Here is a 20,620-nt window from a genome sequence, read left to right on the forward strand (position 1 = left end):
AGAGATGCAAAATTAACATCCGTCAACATCCTGGCACTATGGAGGGTTTGTTTGGTGTCATACTGGAGGGTCAACCTATTCTGCATCTGCTGATAGACCCAGATCACCCTCATAACCGTATAGCGGGAGTCTAGCATCGCTACTGGAGACTGCATGGGAGATTGGGGTTGGCGAAGGGTCAGTCGATCCAAATTCTGTGTGCTGTTTTCTTTCCAGTATGTGAGCAATGGAAAATAATTGTTGGAAAAATGTATTGCAGTTAAAACACTGTAAATAAGCACGAAGGAGGAAACAGGAAACTTAGACAATGCTAAGGCATACCACCGGGTAAAGCTTTGTTGGAATGGAGTGATATTTCTGCATGAACACTGTCTGGTTTGGTGATGAGGGCAAGAAAGAAAATTAATTCCTATAAAGCAGTAAAATATTTAACATTATATCATTTGGGGATTTCTTTGTCCATTCGTGAAATACCAGGCTACTGTGTATAATCTTTTATGAACAGGTATGTAGGTAGTATGTGCAACTGTACATACTAAGTATGTACTCTAAGTAGGTTTTGCATATTCCTGCTAACGAGCAAGTCAATCAACAAATGGTGTTACCCATCAGTGTATTATTCTCACTGGTAAAATCCATCTGAATAAATTACCAGTGTAATGTAACTGGAAGGTGGTGCATGCGTACATTATGAAATTTGTGTTTGGTGTATCCAGGGTTCAATTCCACCCTCGGCCATCTCTGTGTGGAGTTTGCATGTTCTCCCCGTGCATGCGTGGGTTTTCTCCGGGTACTCCGGTTTCCTCCCACATTCCAAAAACATGCTAGGTTAATTGGCGACTCCAAATTGTCCATAGGTATGAATGTGAGTGTGAATGGTTGTTTGTCTATATGTGCCCTGTAATTGACTGGCGACCAGTCCAGGGTGTACCCCGCCTCTCGCCCGAAGAGAGATAGGGGATAGGGATAGGCTCCAGCACCCCCTGCGACCCTCATGAGGAAAAGCGGTACAAAATGAATGAATGAATGAATGAATGTAAATACAGTTTATCGTGGTTAATTGGTTCCAGACCCAATTGTAATCAGTAAATTTCCGTGTGGTAAGATTCCTTATTCCTAAATTGAATATTTCCATAGTTAGAGCATAGATGGCCTGTTTGTGACCTGGTTTTTACCTTAATAGTGGCCTCCAAATATGAAATAGCACCCCTATAATCACATTTACACTGATATTACCCAACATAGTTGACATAATTATAGAAAAAAAGACATAATAATAAGACATAATACCGACTTACACATGTATATATAGTTCCTTGTTGTTTTTAAGGTTTCTGGATACCTGGACTGCCTTAACCACCAAATGTAACAAGCAACGCTGTAAAGAAAGAAACCACCTGTACTTCACCTGCATAAAGGAATACACCCTAGTATACTTTTAGTCTGTAAAAGAACATTTGCAAGTCTTAGCTGTGTCATTCTAAAAACTAATCTGGACACAAATGTGCTCCTGGTATGTGATTAGTGTAAATGAGAAGGAAATGTTCCTGTGAAAATAGCGCTACAGTGTTTTTAGCTTGGAAAGACTGCTTTCAAAACAAGTGGCTTATCAAGGTTTAATGGTTCCTTATCATTTTGGAAATCCGACTTAAGATTGTGCTTGCATAAATGCACAGGCTCAGTCTCAAGCTTTTTTTTTAATTATTTCCCTCATACAGGGGTGTTAGAGGGTGTTAGTGACACTCAAACCTATAGCCTCTCAGGGCCCCACAGGATCAGTGCGTGTGGAGCTGGGCCAGCTCACTACACAATGAGGGGAAATGGGAATTTAATACAAACTTTCTCAAAGCCACAGAAGACCTCCCGTCTGAGTTGTTGGTCTCGCTCATAGGCACCCCCGGCTCTGCCATCATCACCTTCCCACACTGAAACCTCAACAACATGTCAGAAACCATTACAAACACTCGGTATCACACTACTGCATGGACACTGTGGGAGGCAATTATTTTAAAAGTCTTTAAGTTGTCCCGTAGTGACTTTTCAAGAATGTTTGAAAAGATTTGCATCATGCAAGATCAATAGCATCGTGTAAAAGGGGTAAAATTCAAGTATTTGTATCCGACAAGTACATAGTACTACTACATACATAGACACACACTGTACTTTTAATAGCAATGGTTCCAGCCAGGTAATTAAACCTAATTACCAACAAAGGTGCGATGATGTCCATCTAAAAACACAGCTGTATGGCTCCACTAGTATGTCAACTTCACAAGAGTATAATATAATGCATATGCAAACACTCTCATGTACTAATGCACCGCTGTTCAGCTCCTGACAGTTTTTACAAAGCCAGAGGTTGCAGCATCTGTGCTGACCTAGCAATTTGTCTTTTCCCTGTAGGCTCCCTCTGGAAAGCAGCATCAATAGAATGCAACACTGTCACATTACTCTTGTTATCAGTTTAGGCTTGGACACACATAAAAAAAATACTTTTTTGGCAATTAGGAGTTTCTTGAATGAACATTTCTTGACCCCTTGTGCAATGGAACTGGTCCAAACAAGTGTCAGTCTTTGTCATTTCTATCTGTTGATTAATTTTGGAGGATGTCTTTGGAACACATGAAGAAAAATATCTTTTGGGGGGATGTCTGGGCTGCAAAAAAAAAATAAAAAAAATACATGTGCCAAGATCCTTTGTGGGAAAAGTAAACCCACTGATTTGAAGACATAACCATTTCAATATGGGAGTGCATGGACATTGTTGTGATTATTACAATTGATAACTTGCCAATACACCAGGTAGCCATGGTATCATTTTACGGTTGACTTGACATTACCATGTGATTGTGAATGTATGTTAACAGCTCTGCAAATATTAGTTTCCCCTTTGTTTTGTATACTATACTACACAAGTGAATATTCCTTGCAGGCTAAAGAAAACTAAAGTGAACTCCTGACATCGAAAACAGGAAATCTCAGACAATAAGGAGGAGAGTTAACTCATAGCTGATTGGCTGAATCTGCAAGGAAATGTAAAGAAAACATCAAATCAGTCTCACACTTTTTGCCGAGAAAATGAGAAAAGGCATGTGTTTCAAAGTTAGCCGGAGCAGACATTTTAAATTATCGCAGACAAAATAAGAATATAGACACAACAAGCGCATTGTTCGTTATTTCCTCAGAGTTGAGGCAGGGAGGAGCATGGATTTTAGATCAGACCAGCAACTCAGTGAAGTGATAGAACAAAGATGTTGCATTTGGCCAATCATTACCAGCAAAGAGGTGTGGGGGCGAGGCTGCAAATATTCATATCAATCAAATGCCAAGTAAATACAGTTAAAAGCATCAGGAAGACATATTATACTCACACATTCAAAGATAAAGGCCCATGTTCATTGATTCATGGTTCATTTATCTAATGTATACTCATCATTAAACAAGTTGCAGTATTATGACAGTTCGTGGTTGTGCGTAATGTGTGTGTGTAAGTATTAAGTAAGTATGGAAGTATTATAAGCGAGTTGTAGGCGTATCAGGGGTATGTAGGGATATGTGCACAAGTGCTGTCAGGCCTTGAGAGAGACCACAAGTGACTAGCTTTATAAAAATCAAGCCCAAAGTCACTTACTATACTATATTAAGTGGCAAACCTAATGTGTGTGCCTGTGAGTTTATACTATGTCTTATTTATGGTAATGGTTTTATTTCATTTGAACATGCATCAGATTACAATTGAATGCATCACATAATCAGTTCACAGTTCCACATGTCCAAAAGGAGTAGGAAGAAGCAAAGCTTATTAAATCCTACCCCTCCATCTGGTACTTTTACAATCAGTAACTGTTACATTTGTTCACTTCCTGCTTTCCAAATATAGTTTAAGTTTTTTTTTTGACATGTACCGAAGTACGAGGTGATATGACCATACAATGACATAATGTGTACCATAGTAAGTGTCAATATAGTGATATATATAGCACATCATGACTGGTTCAAGACTCTTCATCCTTGTATTTAGCAAACATCAACTGCTTGTATTGTTTCTTGAATTCATAATTCATTTATCTTATTTTGTCTATTATACAGTGTACTATAAGTGTAAATGTGACTATAGGGGTGTTGTTTCATGTCTAGAGGGCTCTAATAATGTTAAAAACTGTATTTGGAATCAAAAGTTTAGAATTGAAGTTAATTAAACAGAAGAAAAGGCCTTCCTCAGTATAGCGAGAGTTACTATGTACTATACTCTAAGCAATAAAGCAGAAAACAGAGTGTTATCATTTCAGTTCAAATGTACTAACTGTATATATACTGTTAGTAAACACACTCACTTCCACCGTACATCCATGAGACAGCTGACCCTTACTGATAACTCTTTAAAATGTACATATTTAGCAATAAATCACATTGCAATCTTGTCTTTTTCATGCACTTTTAACTATTTGCTCTGAACTCTGTGCTTTTCCCATGTAAAGCATCTTTTGAGTTTTTGAAGTGTTCTATGAATAAAATTTATAATAATAATGATAATAACTATTACATACGGTGTAATACATTGTAATACATTGTACACTGTATTACATACAGTGCCATGTAAACACATGCGTCATAATAAGCGCTGTGGCGCGCCAGCAGCGCGGCTGTCCGTGACGCTCTTCCTTCCTTTCCCACCCAGAGAAAACTCAACCTCACAGTGAGTCAAAATCCGAGCTTGGTTTTCATCTCTACAACACCGCCGTTAACGCCGACATTCGCCAACTTTTACCGGAGATTATTTTTAGTTTCGTTATTGGCACATTTCGCCTCCAAGTTATGCGTAAAAAGGCGCAGCGTTGGTTGTGACGCATGGTCACCGCTTTGGATTTACGAACCCCTTTCCTGCAGGTGAACATCCACATTGGGACACTACTTATAAACATTTTTTTTTGTCAATGAGGACTCAAATCAGTATGAAGATTGTGTGGATGTGGGTTTTGTGCATCGTTGATCTGTCAGGTAAGAAAGAACAAGAATTTGAATCATTTCAATTTGGCACTTTAAACGGCAACTATGTCAACAAGAACACCAGATTACATTATATTACTATTATAGCACTAATTTGGATCCATGGCATGGAATTTAGTGTGGACATGTTTGTTTTGGCGATATTTGAACTCTCATGAGGGAAAAGAAGCTCATCCATGTTTCCTGGCATTGTTCTGTGGATTTGGGGCCCGAGTATTGTTGAATAAACTGACTTTATTGGCCCTTTTGGGAACATGGGAATTGTGTAAATGTAAGCATGTGATTTTCACTCACTTTTTTTCTCCCTTCAATGAGCAGGACACTTTCTGTCATGATAGTTCATGGTATTTAGGAGTTCAACACAGATCCTTCTTCTACACATACAGAATAAAAATAAACTTAGAGATGTTTTCAGACAACTGTCATTAATCACAATGATCTTAAAACTATTCAATTTTAGAAAATATAAAACAATTTGAATGACAAACTCCTGTCTTTCAGATGCTGTGATTGACTTAACCATGATATCGACAGCAGAGGTCACCAAAGTAAATCACTTCTCCATCTCATGCATCAACGGAGAGCGCACCCCTGCCCATGTGGAACTGGACATCAAGAGAGACAACAAAATCCTCATATTCCCCAAAATGCCAAATTTCAGACTCCATAAACCCAGGAATAAGAAAGTGGTGGCTAGAGAGTTCAAGGACCTAGATAACATTGGTATCTTTTACTGTGAATCCACTCAGGAAAGTCCTCCACTTGAGACCATCACAATGATTAACAACTTTGGCAGAGGTACATTCACATTTCATATGACGCCCGCTGATGACCCAAACCTGTTATGACATTAAATTTGTCATTTGTTTTTATTCACAGCAAATTTTGTCCCAAATCACTTGACTCTGACTGCTAATAAAGGGGAAACGGTTCACCTCAGCATGCAGCTCCTGAGCTCCCAAAAGAGGGACGTGACCTGGAAGTACAATGGTAAACTAGCTTAACACAGGTGCTGCAGGAAACTTTGTAGTCCATGTCAATAATTATGTACTTTGTGTAGGAAATTACTACTACATGACTCACTGGAATGACATGGTCAATCACACTGCTGTTCTGACAGTGGAGAACGCGGCTTTCGCCAATGAAGGCATCTACAGTGCCAGCTACGTGGGGGACAGTCCCTTGCAGGGGGCCTGGATGAGGCTCATTGTCAGAGGTTTGTTGGCACCGAGTATACTGTAGAAACACCCCTCATAATGGACTTTGACGCCTCGAGCGCCAGATGTGGAAATACCTTTAATGACAGACAGATGTTATACTGTTACACAAATGAATTGCCTTGATTTGTTACTTGCCAAGAAAGGGTACCTAAATGACGAAGATAGATAGTAGCTAACGTTCAGCATTTTGGAAAAATTATCCCATTGTACGCTTGTGACGGCAACACGGCCGATATATGGTTAGCGCACAGGCCACACAGCTAGGAGACCCGAGTTCGATTCCTCGTTCGGCCATCTCTGTGTGGAGTTTGCATGTTCTCCTGCTTCATCTGCTTCAAATCGGAACATTTTTGAAGGGAGATGCTACAATTGTACATCAAATCTAAAAGCCGAACGCAATAAGGCCAACTTATGAGATCATTTTTTGTAGAAAACGACGCTGTTGAATGTTTTTGAAGTTTCCTGTAGAGCAAATTATGACACAGCAAGTCTAAGACTGCAATAAACAAGGATTGTTTATGTGCAGCGACAGAGCTGTAGTGCAATGGATCGATGCATATCATGAATCGTGTATGTTTTAAATTTATGAAATCAGTTATTGCATCGTTTCCCACACCCATAAGGAAGCGTTTTAGGATGTCAACTAAGATGGCAGTGGAGTGCGGACCACCAGATGATTATGACTGAACAATCCAATTCAGCATGGTGGTTAGCGTGCAGGCCACACAGCTAGGAGAGACGGGTTCGTTTCCTCTCTCGGCCATCTCTGTGTGGAGTTTGCATGTTCTCCCCGCCGTGCATGTTTTACTCCGGTTTCCTCCCACATTCCAAAAACATGCTAGGTTAATTGGCAACTCCAAATTGTCCATAGGTATGAATGTGAGTGTGAATGGTTGTTTGTCTATATGTGCCCTTTTTTAAAAACTGATCTTCTATGTGAGTCGTTCACATTACCAAAAAAAATTTGGAAGGAGTTGGGCAAGAATTTTATTTATAGCAGTTTATGGGACACACCACACTGTCAGAGTGTGGGTGAGGAGAGAGAACCACGAGTTGTAGGAAGTTGCTTCATTGTAGGAGTTTACCTTTGTACTTAATGTTGTATGGTCATTATATCACATGTTTTGAGATACAGTCTCAAACCTCCATTGCAAGCTTCCCGTTTGTAGCAGCATATCCCTGTGGAGAGCTGATTTTGTGGTCATTCAGTGAGCATTGAAATCACTACAGGTTACATCTTGTGATGGGACTCCATGTGCATTACTTCAGTATTCTTAAGAGACTTGAGTAATCGCAACACCTCCTCCACCCTCCATCTGTTGTGCTTAAGGATTTTACATGGTATTTATTGCTTTTTCTGCTATTACTCAATTCCTCTGTGGATTGTATGTCATGATTTGATTCAGTGAACATATAAATAGGCTTAAAAAGTGGTCAAAATACTATCCACTGGTTTACGTTCGCAAGACCGATGCAGTTAGACAAAATAAATCACCAAAGAGGAGGAACTCTTGAATGTTTTTTATGCAACTATTTCCAAATGTTTAACAACATTCTTTCTTTCTTAGACTGTCCCGATAAGAAATGGGGTCCTTACTGTGACAAGGACTGCCCAGAGTGTCTGAACGGTGGAGTTTGTCACGATGCTGATGGAGACTGTATCTGCCCTCCTGGATTTATGGGAACACGCTGTGAGACTGGTTGGTACTCCGATGTCTTCATGAATGTGGTTGCACAGATGGTGACTGTTCTGAACACCTCTCAGCACCTCTAAAATATTCAACTCTCACACAATGATATTCATCTTTGTATACTTTTGTCCTTCTCTGATGGTTTGTAGCCTGCAGAGAAGGAATGTTTGGCCGAAACTGCCAAGAGTCATGCAGCGCCGAGCTGAACTGCAAGGGTCTTCGTTTCTGCCTACCTGATCCTTACGGTTGCTCCTGTGCTAGCGGCTGGGTTGGGAGCCGTTGTGAGAAGGGTACGGCTAATCATGACTTTTCCCAGTCTGTGTATAATGTAACAATATTTTAGAGTTAGCTGTAAACATTTCTGTGTTTTTATTGCCAGCCTGCCATAATGACATGTATGGACCCGACTGCAGACTGAGCTGTAGATGTCAGAATGGAGGAGTGTGCAATCGCTTTAGTGGATGTCAGTGTCCCACAGGATGGAGAGGACAGAACTGTGAGAAACCTGGTAAGTTCTGTGTTGGCTTCTATCTCAAAAAGGAATAGAATATGTAGAGCCAACGCCCAAAGCACACTCTTATGAGAAAGACAATTCATCTGGAGTTCCTCTGATGCTGTCATATCAGTGTTTGAGTTTTATGGGGTATTATCTCAGCTAATCCTTGCAAATAAACCATATTTGCATATAAACCACATTAAAAGTTAAAAAAAAATCTTTCTGTATATGAACTACCTCTCCCTAGACCGAGCTCCTGAGATCTTGGACTTGGACAGTAATTTAGAGTGGAATCTCAACTCTAGCCCAAAGATCTTCTGTTCAGCCACAGGCAATCCTCTACCTAGCCATGACAGCATTGAGCTCCGGAAGTTGGACAGCACCGTGCTCAGGGTAAGAAGATAACATTTGAAATAAACCAAGGCCAATATGAAAGTTGAAGTTCCCCAATTGAATCATGTCTGTGTAACCATTCACAGCACATAGTAAGGAAACAAGTCTCAATGTAGTTGCCAAGACAATATAGCAGAAAAGCATCTAATAATATAAGAACCACTGTGGTATCTGAACATGGTGCACAATTAGAAAAAAACGTTGTAGGAAATAATATGCCTCAAAATTCGCACAAAAACTCCACGACCCTACAGCAGTATGCACCACTTTTTTGGTTTTATGGCGGGTTCATTCATTCATTTTCTACCGCTTATCCTCACGAGGGTCGCGGGGGTGGCTGGAGCCTATCCCAGCTGTCTTCGGGCGAGAGGCAGGGTACACCCTGGACTGGTCGCCAGCCAATCACAGGGCACATATAGACAAACAACCATTCACACTCACATTCATACCTATGGACAATTTGGAGTCGCCAATTAACCTAGCATGTGGGAGGAAACCGGAGTACCCGGAGAAAACCCACGCATGCACGGGGAGAACATGCAAACTCCACACAGAGATGTCCAAGGGTGGAATTGAACCCTGGTCTCCTAGCTGTGAGGTCTGCGTGCTAACCACTCGACTTATGGCGGGTTATTTTAATAAAAATAAGAAAGCCTAATCCAACTCTCAGAGTTACGCAGTGCACTTGAATAGAGAGACAGGAATGCTTTGACAGGAAAAAAGAAGACAGACAGAGTTACACACTTAATGAAAAGGGATTCAAGGATTCCTTGGCCAGAATCTGTCCATAGTGTCCCAATTCTAAGATAACCATTATCCATTCTTTGCAGAGACTGAATCATCAACACATGGATGTTTTGTTTGGGCACTTGACTAGTTTGCTTGGCACGCTGTTTGGCTGTGCAATAACAGACAGTATACCAGAACTGATATATTTTTACATTTATAGTACATACAGATAAGAGGTTAAGGTTCTGCTGAACACTGCATTCACATTCCTGGAACATAAGTGCCATTACTTCCTGTGACAAATATATTTTGTGTCTTCTCCATTCATACATTTTACTCTCAGGCCTCACACACTGTCATGGATTCCAATAAAAGCATAGCCATGTTTGTGATCCCTCGTCTGAGTGCCCAACAAGGAGGATTATGGGAGTGCAGGGTGTCGACCAACGGAGGCCAGGACTCCCGTAAATTCAATCTTACCATTAAAGGTCTGTGTGAAAGACTTTGGAATAACGGACATCAAGGAAAAGACGGACAGTGACATCACAGGTTTTATGTTGTTTGTGTTCAGAACCACCGGTGCCAACCACTGCTCCCATACTGCTGGAAAAGAGAAGTAAGCAGCTACTTGTGATGCCCATGGACTGTCACAGAGGAGACGGGCCCATTGTTTCTACCAGGCTTCTCTACAAGCCTGTTGACAATGCCGATTCATGGTCCTCTATCATCGGTAAAGATATCATACGTAGATTACGTAGTGTAATCATTTCTTACCTACTTTCTATTTATAGTCTACAGTGACAAAGAACCCATCACATTGATGAACCTGGAGCCTTCAACACAGTACCATGTTCGGGTTCAGCTGACACGTCCTGGTGAGGGAGGAGAAGGGGCCCCAGGACCAGAGGCTATCATGGAAACTGATTATCCTGGTAAGACTCACAGACAAATAAATCTGCTCCTTGACATAATTATATCTTGTATGGTTACACTTTAATGCTTAATTAATGTTTTAATGATCAAATGAAAAATCCATCCGTAGTAAACACAAGAGTTGTTGCACTGAGGGAGAGCATGTGTGTATGTGTGTGTTTTCCCAAAAATTATTGCATGTAAATTTATAGCCTGTAAAGCCATTTAAACAAGTCGTGGGGTAAACCATTGGGGGCGGGGGTAGGGGAGGTGAGAGGAAGGCATTTCATTCAATTATAGTGCAGACTTGACAACATGTACAGTTTGGAGTTCAGTCTGTACAGTTAAAAAACAAAAATACAGTTAAAATACAAATAATTTTTGTACCCTCGGTCTGGGGGGGTACTGTATTGTGAAACAAATATAGTTTTCTAGTCTTGCTTGGAGACCCCCCTGTGTTAAATTCACTTGACTTGATATTATTTGGAAAGACATGAACATGAACCAAAGCCTCATAGCCTTTACACCATCCATGAAGTCCACATGTGCAGGCTCTTGGTGATGGAGGCAAGGAAAAGCTCGGAAAGAAACATCAGAACTCGGTGTGGGGGGGTGGTGGGTCTAGTTGGGTTGAGCAAGATAGAGAGATAGAAAGAGAAAATGGTACTATGATGATGATGGCGGTCATGAAATATAGGAACCAATATCCCCAAAGGTGCCTCCTTAATTCTCCATTCTGTGGGGCCTTGCTGTTTAGTTCTTCTGGGAGGAAGTTGTATCTGAGTAGACGATTTCATTTTGGATAGTGACATAATTAGCTGAAATTCACAATGAGCTCCCGGCCCATTCTGTGTTCTCTGTCGCCACAGAGCCCACATTTCGACCAGAGATTGACATCAGCTTGGTGGAAGGTCGCAATGTCACTGTGCGATGGCGACTTCCCAACAACAGTGGCATTAATACCGACACAGCCAGTGGTTTTTTAGTGCAGCTCTTTGGTCCACCACCACGCAGTGAGAAACTACTGGAAGCGACCACAATGTTAAATGTTCTATCGAAAAAGTTCTACAACTTGGAATACCAGCAAGACTACACAGTGGTGGTACGCCTCGTCAACGGTGGCAGCCAGGGGCCTCCTTCCACGCCCTACCACGTCCGCATCAACAGCCAGGGTAACTAGAAACTCAACTTTTGGTTAGACAAGACACGTGCGTGAAGTTCATCAAAAGGATCGAGGCTCCTACAAAATAAACAGAATAGAAGAGCTCATTAGATTTATGGAGTGTGACTGGTGCTTGCTGGTTGCGTGGTGACTCTCTCTCCCTGCACACAAACCTTGTGTGAGTGCAGGGCAAGTTCATTCATTGAATATCATTTGTGTTTTGTCAGAATGAGCCATGAAAGCTTTGTACTGAAGTACTAGATTTATTTCAAGTGCAAAATATGCTTAATAGTCCCCATGTGTTCTTCTCTCAGGCCCATCACCCCCACGCAACGTCCAGACGCTGCCCTTGTCTGTGTCAGCCATCCAAGTGAGGTGGCAGCCCCCCGAGGATGTGAACGGGGGCGTTATGAAATATGTAATTGAGTACCAGCCGGTCAGCCAGGGGAGCCCGCACCTTTGGGTGGACACAGATGATGGAAACAAGACGGCTAAAGATGTTACAGCGCTCAACAGCAGCACACTCTATCAGTTTAGAGTGAGAGCTTTCTCCAAGGTGCCAGGCGAGTGGAGCAAGTTTGTTCAGGAAATGACACAAGGTGAAGGTAAGATTTTTTAAATCCACCGACCACCATGAGGTCCTGTGGACATAGAAATCACTCACCACTTTGCACTTTGAGAAATAGTTTTTCTGAGCATAAGCGAAGGAAGATGGAAATAAACAAAATCTCAGTCTTACTTATGACAGACTGGAGTCTACTCTATTTGACAGGCCCACACACACACGTGTTCCAGAAAGATTTACTCATGATAATACGACACGGGCCATTTATCTTTTGTGCCTCAAAACATATCCCGCTTGTTTTTCTCTCCATCTTCTTTTCCTTTGCAAAAAAAAAAGGCTTGCAGAGTTTGACCCCGACCACCCAAGGTGTTGCTCGGAGGCCTGCCGGGGACAACTATCAGCTGCTGGTGGCCGTGGTTGGATCAGTGACGGTCACCTGTGTGACCATCCTGCTGGCACTGCTCGCTTTCTTCTTCATCCGCAAAACCGTACTAAGCCGGCGACGCACATTCACCTACCAGTCTGGATCGGTAAGGGACTGATAATGGCTTTAGTCTAAGTACTTTACTGATATGTGTGTTGACAAAAAACTTCAAACAGCTAAAATAATGCATAAGGCTAAAAACAACCAATTACCTAAAAATGTCGTCCAATGTCCAATACTTCTCTATAAGAGAGGAGAAATATGATCTCAGGGAAGAACTACATTTGAAACATTTATATGCTACGACTACATTAAAAAGCCATAGCATTTCAGTATGTGGAATCAAACTATGGAATGGATTGAGTAAGGAACTCAAACAATGCACAACGATGAGCCAATTCAAGAAACAATACAAGGATGAAGAGTCTTGAACCAGTCATGATGTGCTATATATATCACTATATTGACACTTACTATGGTACCCATTATGTCATTGGATGGTTATATCACCTCGTACTTTGGTACGTGACAAAAATAAATAAATAAGTTTAAAAAAAAAGTTACTTTTTTTAATATTTAAAAATATTTAAAAATATTTAAAAATATTTAAAAATATTTAAAAATATTTAAAAATATTTAAAAATATTTAAAAATATTTAAAAATATTTAAAAATATTTAAAAAACCCTGAAACTATATTATGAAAGCAGGAAGTGAACAAATGTAACAGTTACTGATTGTAAAAGTACCAGATGGAGGGGTAGGATTTAATAAGCTTTGCTTCTTCCTACTCCTTTTGGACATGTGGAACTGTGAACTGATTATGTGATGCACTCAATTGTAATCTGATGCATGTTCAAATGAAATAAAACCATTACCATTACATCCACAGGGTGAGGAGACAATTCTGCAGTTTAACTCTGGAACTCTGACCCTGACACGAAGGCCTAAGCCCACCCCGGAGCCTCTTACCTACCCAATCCTGGAATGGGAAGACATTAAATTTGAGGATGTCATCGGAGAAGGCAACTTTGGACAGGTGTGCCATATATACGTATATATATATATTTTTTTTTAACCTTTACCCATGCGGTTAAACATCTAAGCACAGAATGCTCTTACTACCAGGTCATTAAAGCCATGATCAAGAAGGATGGAAACAAGATGAGCGCAGCCATAAAAATGCTGAAAGGTGACCTCCGCATAAACATTACATATAAATCAGTATTGCAAGCAGATGAAGTATGGTCCCTGTGTTGATGTGAAAAGTTCATTTCATCATCCCTTTTAACAACACAGTGTCTGCCTCTTGCAGAGTTTGCCTCAGAGAATGACCACCGAGACTTTGCAGGGGAACTGGAGGTGCTGTGTAAACTCGGCCAGCATCCCAACATCATCAACCTGATTGGTGCCTGTGAGAACAGAGGTGAGGGACTGACACCTAGTGGTTCATTTTTTTTTAACATGCTTTGAAATGAATGAGGAAAATGATGGAAGTATTGTTTATAATGCAGCACATGATATGATATGCGTATGAGGTATTGAATATCTTCCAAAAACACCAGTTTTGCAAGTTTTATTTCACACCGGAATAGTTCCAATCTAAATAATCTTTGGTGTCTTGGATCATTACATCATTACTTTTCAAACAGACCTCTGATAAGAGACTGTTTATTGAAACTTATAAGGTTTCCTTGACCCTCTTCTATTTCCATGCATGGACAAATTGCTTCTCAAATAAAAGTGCTCTCTTCTTCAGGTTACCTATACATAGCTATAGAATATGCTCCCTATGGCAACCTTCTGGACTTCTTGAGAAAAAGTCGCGTCTTGGAGACTGACCCTGCCTTTGCCAAGGAACACGGCACCGCCTCCACGCTCACCTCACAACAGTTGCTGCAGTTTGCTGTTGACGTGGCGACTGGGATGCATTACCTTAGTGACAAACAGGTGAGACGGTGTATGGATGTTTGTCAACATATGAACTTTTAAGGTAGGGTGTCCAAATGTGTTCCACCAGTGGTCACATACTGAAATATATAACATATAGACATATAGACATGCTAAAAAGTTGATGTATATCAAGAAAAAATGCACAATATTAGTATTGTTGCTTTTTTGCCCCATTTATGCGGTAATTATGCATTTTCCAAATATTTATATTTCCTTATTAAATAATATTTGTAAATATTTGTTTTGTATTAGTTACATAATATCATGACATTTTACCTATTTAATTTTCCCAATTTACCTAATAAGTGGATGGATGGACTTCAATTGAATAAAATTACATATTTTTTAAATTCTTTTTTTAAAGTATTGTTTTTTTTTCGTTTGTCAAGTTGTTCAAGTTTCTCCTTGTAAATATGTTTCTCCCAATTATGACTTTAATGCCATCATATTTTGATTTCATTCTCGTAAGGTTAGAACTTTTCACACAACCAATTTTTCCCATTGTTAAAAATAATATATAATTTTCTAATGCATTTTTCTTTTCAACTTCAACTTTATGCTATGGAAATGATGTTATTTTTTGTCATTGTATTGCATTATTCTCATAAAATTATGACTTTTTCTTATTGGATTACAATGTTTTTCTCTTAATATTTTGACTTGATTCTTGTAAAATTACTGTTATTTGTTATATGTTAAACTATATTCTATATATAATCTAGCCAATTGAAAAAAAAACACCAAGGGCCAGAAATGGTCCCCGAGCTGCACTTTGGACACCTCTGTATTAAAATGTTAACATCAATATGTTTGGTGTGCTCATAAGAGCTGCTTATAACTTAACGGCCAATTTGAAAAGACAAAAAAAATCAAGTGGATGCTTAAAGTGGACCTCTTGCACCTCGCTAAGTGGCAGCAGAAATTCGCTATTTATGCCAGTCATCAGAAAAATAAAGTAATAAATAATTGATACAGAAGTATATAAAAATAAGTCTCATTACCTTAAAGCATCTTCATAGAAACATAGAAACATGTGCTCATAATTAATTGATTGCACAAGCAGTGTTCCCATTAATAACGCCTCTCTTTCTGTCCTTTATTTATTTGAAATCAGTTCATTCACAGAGATTTGGCTGCCAGGAATGTTCTTGTCGGCGACAATCTGGTGGCAAAGATAGCAGACTTTGGTCTTTCCCGTGGTGAGGAGGTTTATGTTAAGAAGACCATGGTAAGTGCTGAGTTCATACTGATGTTGTTTTTTAATATTAGCATATTTATAATGATTCAGCTGCAGATGATCAGTGATATTAAGAGTTTGTGTCCAGTAATCTTATGAATTATTATTCCGAATATTGCAACATTGTTACTGACAGTGGAATGGAGTATGCATTGATATCTATAGCAATGATGTGGATGTTGCTTCAGTTGCCATCGCTCACTACTAATGCACAGGAAGCTAAATAGCTAGTCAACAATAGCTGTGGTGGCTTGCTATTAGGAATACACATGTAAGTCACAAGCCCAGCCTAACTAATCTCATGAAACATCTCTCAACGGGCTAATGTACGGCTAATTTATGGCGATGTTATAATCTTGTGACTAGGGATGTCGGATATTGGCTTTTTTGCCGAAAACCGATATGCTGATATTGTCCAACTCTCAATTTCCGATAGTGTACTGATAATGCGTCTTATACACTGGAAATTACAGTATCTTACATATTTAAGCCCCCCCCCCCCAAAGCAACACAATAACTACTTTCTGTGGTAACTCATTACAATTATGAAGGAGTAATTATGTGACTAATTGAGGTACTTTGGGGGGAAAATAAGGAGCTACTATAACGTTATATGTTTTGAAAGTAATTTACCCAACACTATTTATTAGTAACTCCAATACTTGTTTATAATATCGGACCTCCCTGAGCTGAGCTCCCTTGTCAACAATGAACTTGGCAGAAGGTCTAACATCATGTGTTTGCTTCCAGGGTAGGTTGCCTGTTCGCTGGATGGCCATCGAGTCTCTGAACTACAGTGTATACACAACCAAAAGTGATGTGTGAGTAACATCTTTGGTGCTCTTTTAAAGTATAACAGAAGATGAAAGATGTTGTTTTTGTGACAGATCAGGAGTTTTTTCTACCTAAGGTTACCATATTACATTCACTTGGCAGGTTCCTACATAAATCCTGGCCTGAGAAGTCAAAGCAAAAAGCACTCCTGAAGTATCTTGTATGCTCAGTACCAAAAGTTTTTTTTCAAATGAGTTACAGTACTTAAGCCCCCCCCTCCCAGTGAGCTTTCAACTCTGCCCACCACACAAAAACGGCTGCCAAGACAAAACAACAAATCATCCTCCTGCCACCGGTGGCGTGATAGTAGCGTGTTGTGGTACTGATAAGCCAAACCAGGAAGTCTCGGGTACAACTTAGCAGACAAACCGATACGTTGGTACGTCAACTGAAGCCTATTTATATCGAATTTAGGAAAAACATGTTAAGGAATGTCAAACGAGAGACTGTGAGACATGTCAAAGACACAGTATGGACAAAAATTTGATAAATAATTCATGATAAATATCACATTTACATTACTGTAGTACTTTAATCCTGTAAAGCCCAAAATAGATTATTTTTATTTTCTTAAATTAAAAATAAAAAAATTTCTTCTTAAAATTATTTTCATAAATTTTCCTCATTCCCTAACCTTATTTTGGTATATTTAATGTATTTTTTCTTTCACATTTATACCCCATCATTCTAAATTACGTTATTTTTCATAATAACATCAATTTCATAATTTTAAGTTTAGTCTGGTAAAATTTACATATTTTCTTGTTAGACTTTTTCTATATTTTCAATATTTTTACTTGTAAAATTACAGCTGTTTTTTCATTTCTAATGTTTTCTATTGTTTATTTTTTTCTTGTAAATTTTCTTCTTAAAATCATGATTCAGTTCCCATAATATTTTGACTTTATTCTCATAACTTTTTTCACATCACTCACTTTTTATGCAAACTAATTTCACCAAAATGTGACCACTTTATTTATTTATTTTTTTTGTTTCCCATAATATTTTGGCTGTTTGAAAAAAATAACGTAGTTTTTCTGAAATATTTCAGGTTTATACAGCTAAAATTACATTATATTTATTTTTTTATATTATGAGTTTAATCCTGTAAAATACCCCTTTTTTTCTTAAAATTTGGAAATACTCGGAAATGTATTTTTCTATTTTTGCAGTTGTTTTTTATTTTTTTCATTAATATTTAAACTTCCTTCTTATGACGATAATAATATTATGAGAATTATAACTTTTTAAAATTACAGCTTTATTTGTTCTCATACTAATATGACTTTTAACATTTTTTAAATGGAACCCGAGAATGTGATACATCCACCAACTGTACTGTAAAGCAAGTTAAAAAGATAATAATAATAATAATAGCTAATAAAATGTGTTCTTAGGTGGTCTTTTGGAATTCTCCTGTGGGAAATTGTAAGCTTAGGTAAGTAAACCGCCTTGGATCCATCCAATTATTCCGCCATAGACGCTATCTAACAGCCTAAGACTTTTCTCAATGTTTTTGTCCTTCGTGTGTCAGGTGGCACGCCATACTGTGGAATGACGTGTGCTGAGCTTTATGAAAAATTGCCACAAGGCTACAGGATGGAGAAGCCCAAAAACTGTGACGATGAAGTGTAAGCTGCCTTTTATACCACATTATTCCTTCCACCATCCCGAGCAAACTTATCTCTTTCTATGCAGTTACGAGCTCATGAGACAGTGCTGGAGGGATCGACCCTATGAAAGACCCCCTTTCTCCCAAATCTCAGTGCAGCTCAATCGGATGCAGGAGGCCAGGAAGGTAATGTCGCTGTTTCATCATTAACACCAATTTTAACTTCATGCTGATTAATACTTTACCATTTTCCAGGCCTACGTAAACATGGCCCTCTTTGAGAACTTTACCTACGCTGGAATAGATGCTACTGCAGAGGAGGCCTGACTACCAGCCCCCCCAGGCCCTGGCATGCCACGCAACCTCAAGAAGAAACCCAAAAGGTTGTCTCCACGTTACTGCCACCTCCCTTCTGCTCAGCGCAGAGACAGGAGGCCCAGACGCTCCTTCAAAACCACTCAGTTATAGACGGAGGACTGTGAAAGGACACTATGGGATGAATCTGAAGGATGAGCAGATCGCTTTGGAGGGCAACGCATCATACCATCTTCGTGTCAGTTTGTCAAAAGAAAATGGCAAATCTGGAGTATCGTGGCATGCTGAAACACCGCAGGGTCTGTGGGGTGTTGGACTTAATTATCGACTGTCCGTTCTTCCATCTTTGAACAGACATAACGTGAATCTCACATTTAGTGGTGGAAACACATGAAATGTAGCACTTATGCCTCCTTTTTTTTTAAATTACCATCTGTGTATTATCACTGCCATGTCAACTACTGTAAATAGTTTTGACCTCTTATAGCCTGAATGTAATGACGCTAATAGTACAGAAGCACTGACACTATGGGTAGACTTTTACCCACGCTGTAAAAACGGAAATCTTACATGAAATGACACAGTAGAACAAGAAAATTAGGTTAAATGTGAAAGCTTGCACTGCCTCACAGTTTGCATGTTCTTGCATGCTAGAGTGGGTTTTTATCCTAAAAAAATACTCTAAATTAATTAATAAGTGTGAATGTGAGTTCTTCGTCTGTATGGGGCATCCACAAGTCTTTCTCAGCGCCGGTGTTGTACAAGACGACCTATGATTATTATTTTGTATCTTCTTTGAGTGATGTTTTAAACCTTTGTTTTGCTGATTGTTGTGAAGTTTTTTAAAAACTATTTGTATATGTACCACTAATAATCTTACAAACAAAGTAGGTATGATGTTATTACACATGTTACACTCCTACAAAAGGGATCGTATCTTGAGACCCAATGACTGAATAGCTGTAATACTAATTTCAATACCAGTTTTATATGAATATCCTTCACTGGGACTGTTCAATATGTTTTTATTTACTGTTTTTTTAGTAAAGGTTTTTGTACTGTACATAAACTACTTAGAGTCTTGTCTTCTTTTTTAGCTTTTTATACTGTCTGGGGGGGGGGGTGCAAACTTTCACAGAGGGCGAGACATGTAGATATATGTTAAGAAGTTATACATATTTCAAGAAAGCTTTGCGATATCGGTGAAAAAGTGTATTATTAGTATGAACTTTGGTCTTTGCTTTTTTTCCCTTTTTTTGCTGTTGTTTTTGTCATTAGGGGGGTGCATGTATGTTCGGGTTTGGATCACCGAAAACTCCAGACAAATGCAGAAACGAAAACTACGGTGCACCAAAACAGTTCAAATGCACCACGACAAGTGAGGCAAAAGTCAAAAATGGGAAGTAAAAATTACCCGAGAGTCAGGCCGGCTACTGGATGAGCAAAAGGTGGCTAATGAGCAAAGCAAAAGGGCTACGTCCAGACCGAAGCTGGCAGAATGCATTTTTTTCTTTGATATTTCAGCTTTATGCGACTACAATTTTTCTTCATAAAAAAATGTAATATGTAAAATGTCATTTGTATTTTTCCATTTCTGCTGTTGTTTTTTTATTTACAAAATTTCCCAACTATTTCAACTTTTTTTTGTAAATTTTATTGTTTTATTTTTATTTATTTATTGTTTTATTATTTTTGTAATTATTTTTATTGTTCTCATAATTATGACTTTATTCCCATAATATTTACATTTTTACATAGTTATATATTATATATATATAATATTTCATCTTTATGCTTCTAAAATTATTTCCTTCATAATTTTTTGCAACTTTTCTTGTTAGATGACTACTTCCATTCTGAATATTTTGACTTTATAATTGCAAAATTACATTACATTACATTTTGTTTTCTTGTTAAATCATGCTTTTAGAATGTGATGTATGCCAATTAAAAAACAGCTACAACCCCCAAATTTTAATGTAACATAAGCCCAATGTAGGCTGCACGGCGGTCTAGTGGTTAGCGTGCAGACCTCACAGCTAGGAGACCTAGCGAGAGTTCAATCCCACCC

The 20,620-nt window shown here is 38.9% G+C and overlaps 1 protein-coding gene across 2 annotated transcripts; it reads left to right on the forward strand.

The window, feature by feature from the left end:
* The first annotated feature begins 4,715 nt into the window (after nt 1–4,715).
* On the forward strand, nt 4,716–19,617 carry tie1 (tyrosine kinase with immunoglobulin-like and EGF-like domains 1). Of its 2 annotated transcripts, XM_058073989.1 has the most exons (24): nt 4,716–4,998; nt 5,509–5,805; nt 5,887–5,997; nt 6,068–6,223; nt 7,796–7,927; nt 8,068–8,208; nt 8,298–8,426; nt 8,662–8,807; nt 9,880–10,024; nt 10,108–10,266; nt 10,328–10,468; nt 11,318–11,620; nt 11,925–12,215; nt 12,512–12,705; nt 13,491–13,637; nt 13,727–13,790; nt 13,914–14,024; nt 14,358–14,548; nt 15,666–15,779; nt 16,539–16,609; nt 18,020–18,060; nt 18,157–18,253; nt 18,321–18,420; nt 18,490–19,617. In XM_058073989.1, exons 1-24 carry the CDS (start codon nt 4,935–4,937, stop codon nt 18,559–18,561), a joined length of 3,417 nt encoding a protein of 1,138 aa, XP_057929972.1. In that variant the 5' UTR covers nt 4,716–4,934; the 3' UTR covers nt 18,562–19,617. The 2 variants fall into 2 exon arrangements, with proteins under 2 accessions (XP_057929972.1, XP_057929973.1); XM_058073990.1 differs by lacking the exon at nt 11,318–11,620.
* The last annotated feature ends 1,003 nt before the right edge of the window (nt 19,618–20,620 follow it).

The sequence above is a fragment of the Doryrhamphus excisus genome, chromosome 5, assembly GCF_030265055.1.
Source record: "Doryrhamphus excisus isolate RoL2022-K1 chromosome 5, RoL_Dexc_1.0, whole genome shotgun sequence".
NCBI classification, from domain to species: Eukaryota; Metazoa; Chordata; class Actinopteri; order Syngnathiformes; family Syngnathidae; genus Doryrhamphus; species Doryrhamphus excisus.

Excerpts from the sequence above, each read along its gene's own strand:
- tie1 (XM_058073989.1), top strand. The coding sequence starts at position 4,935 with ATGAGGACTCAAATCAGTATGAAGATTGTGTGGATGTGGGTTTTGTGC. Across the intron at positions 14,549-15,665 it reads ATTACCTTAGTGACAAACAG|TTCATTCACAGAGATTTGGC; the intron begins GTGAGACGGTGT and ends ATTTGAAATCAG. Across the intron at positions 18,254-18,320 it reads AAAAACTGTGACGATGAAGT|TTACGAGCTCATGAGACAGT; the intron begins GTAAGCTGCCTT and ends CTTTCTATGCAG.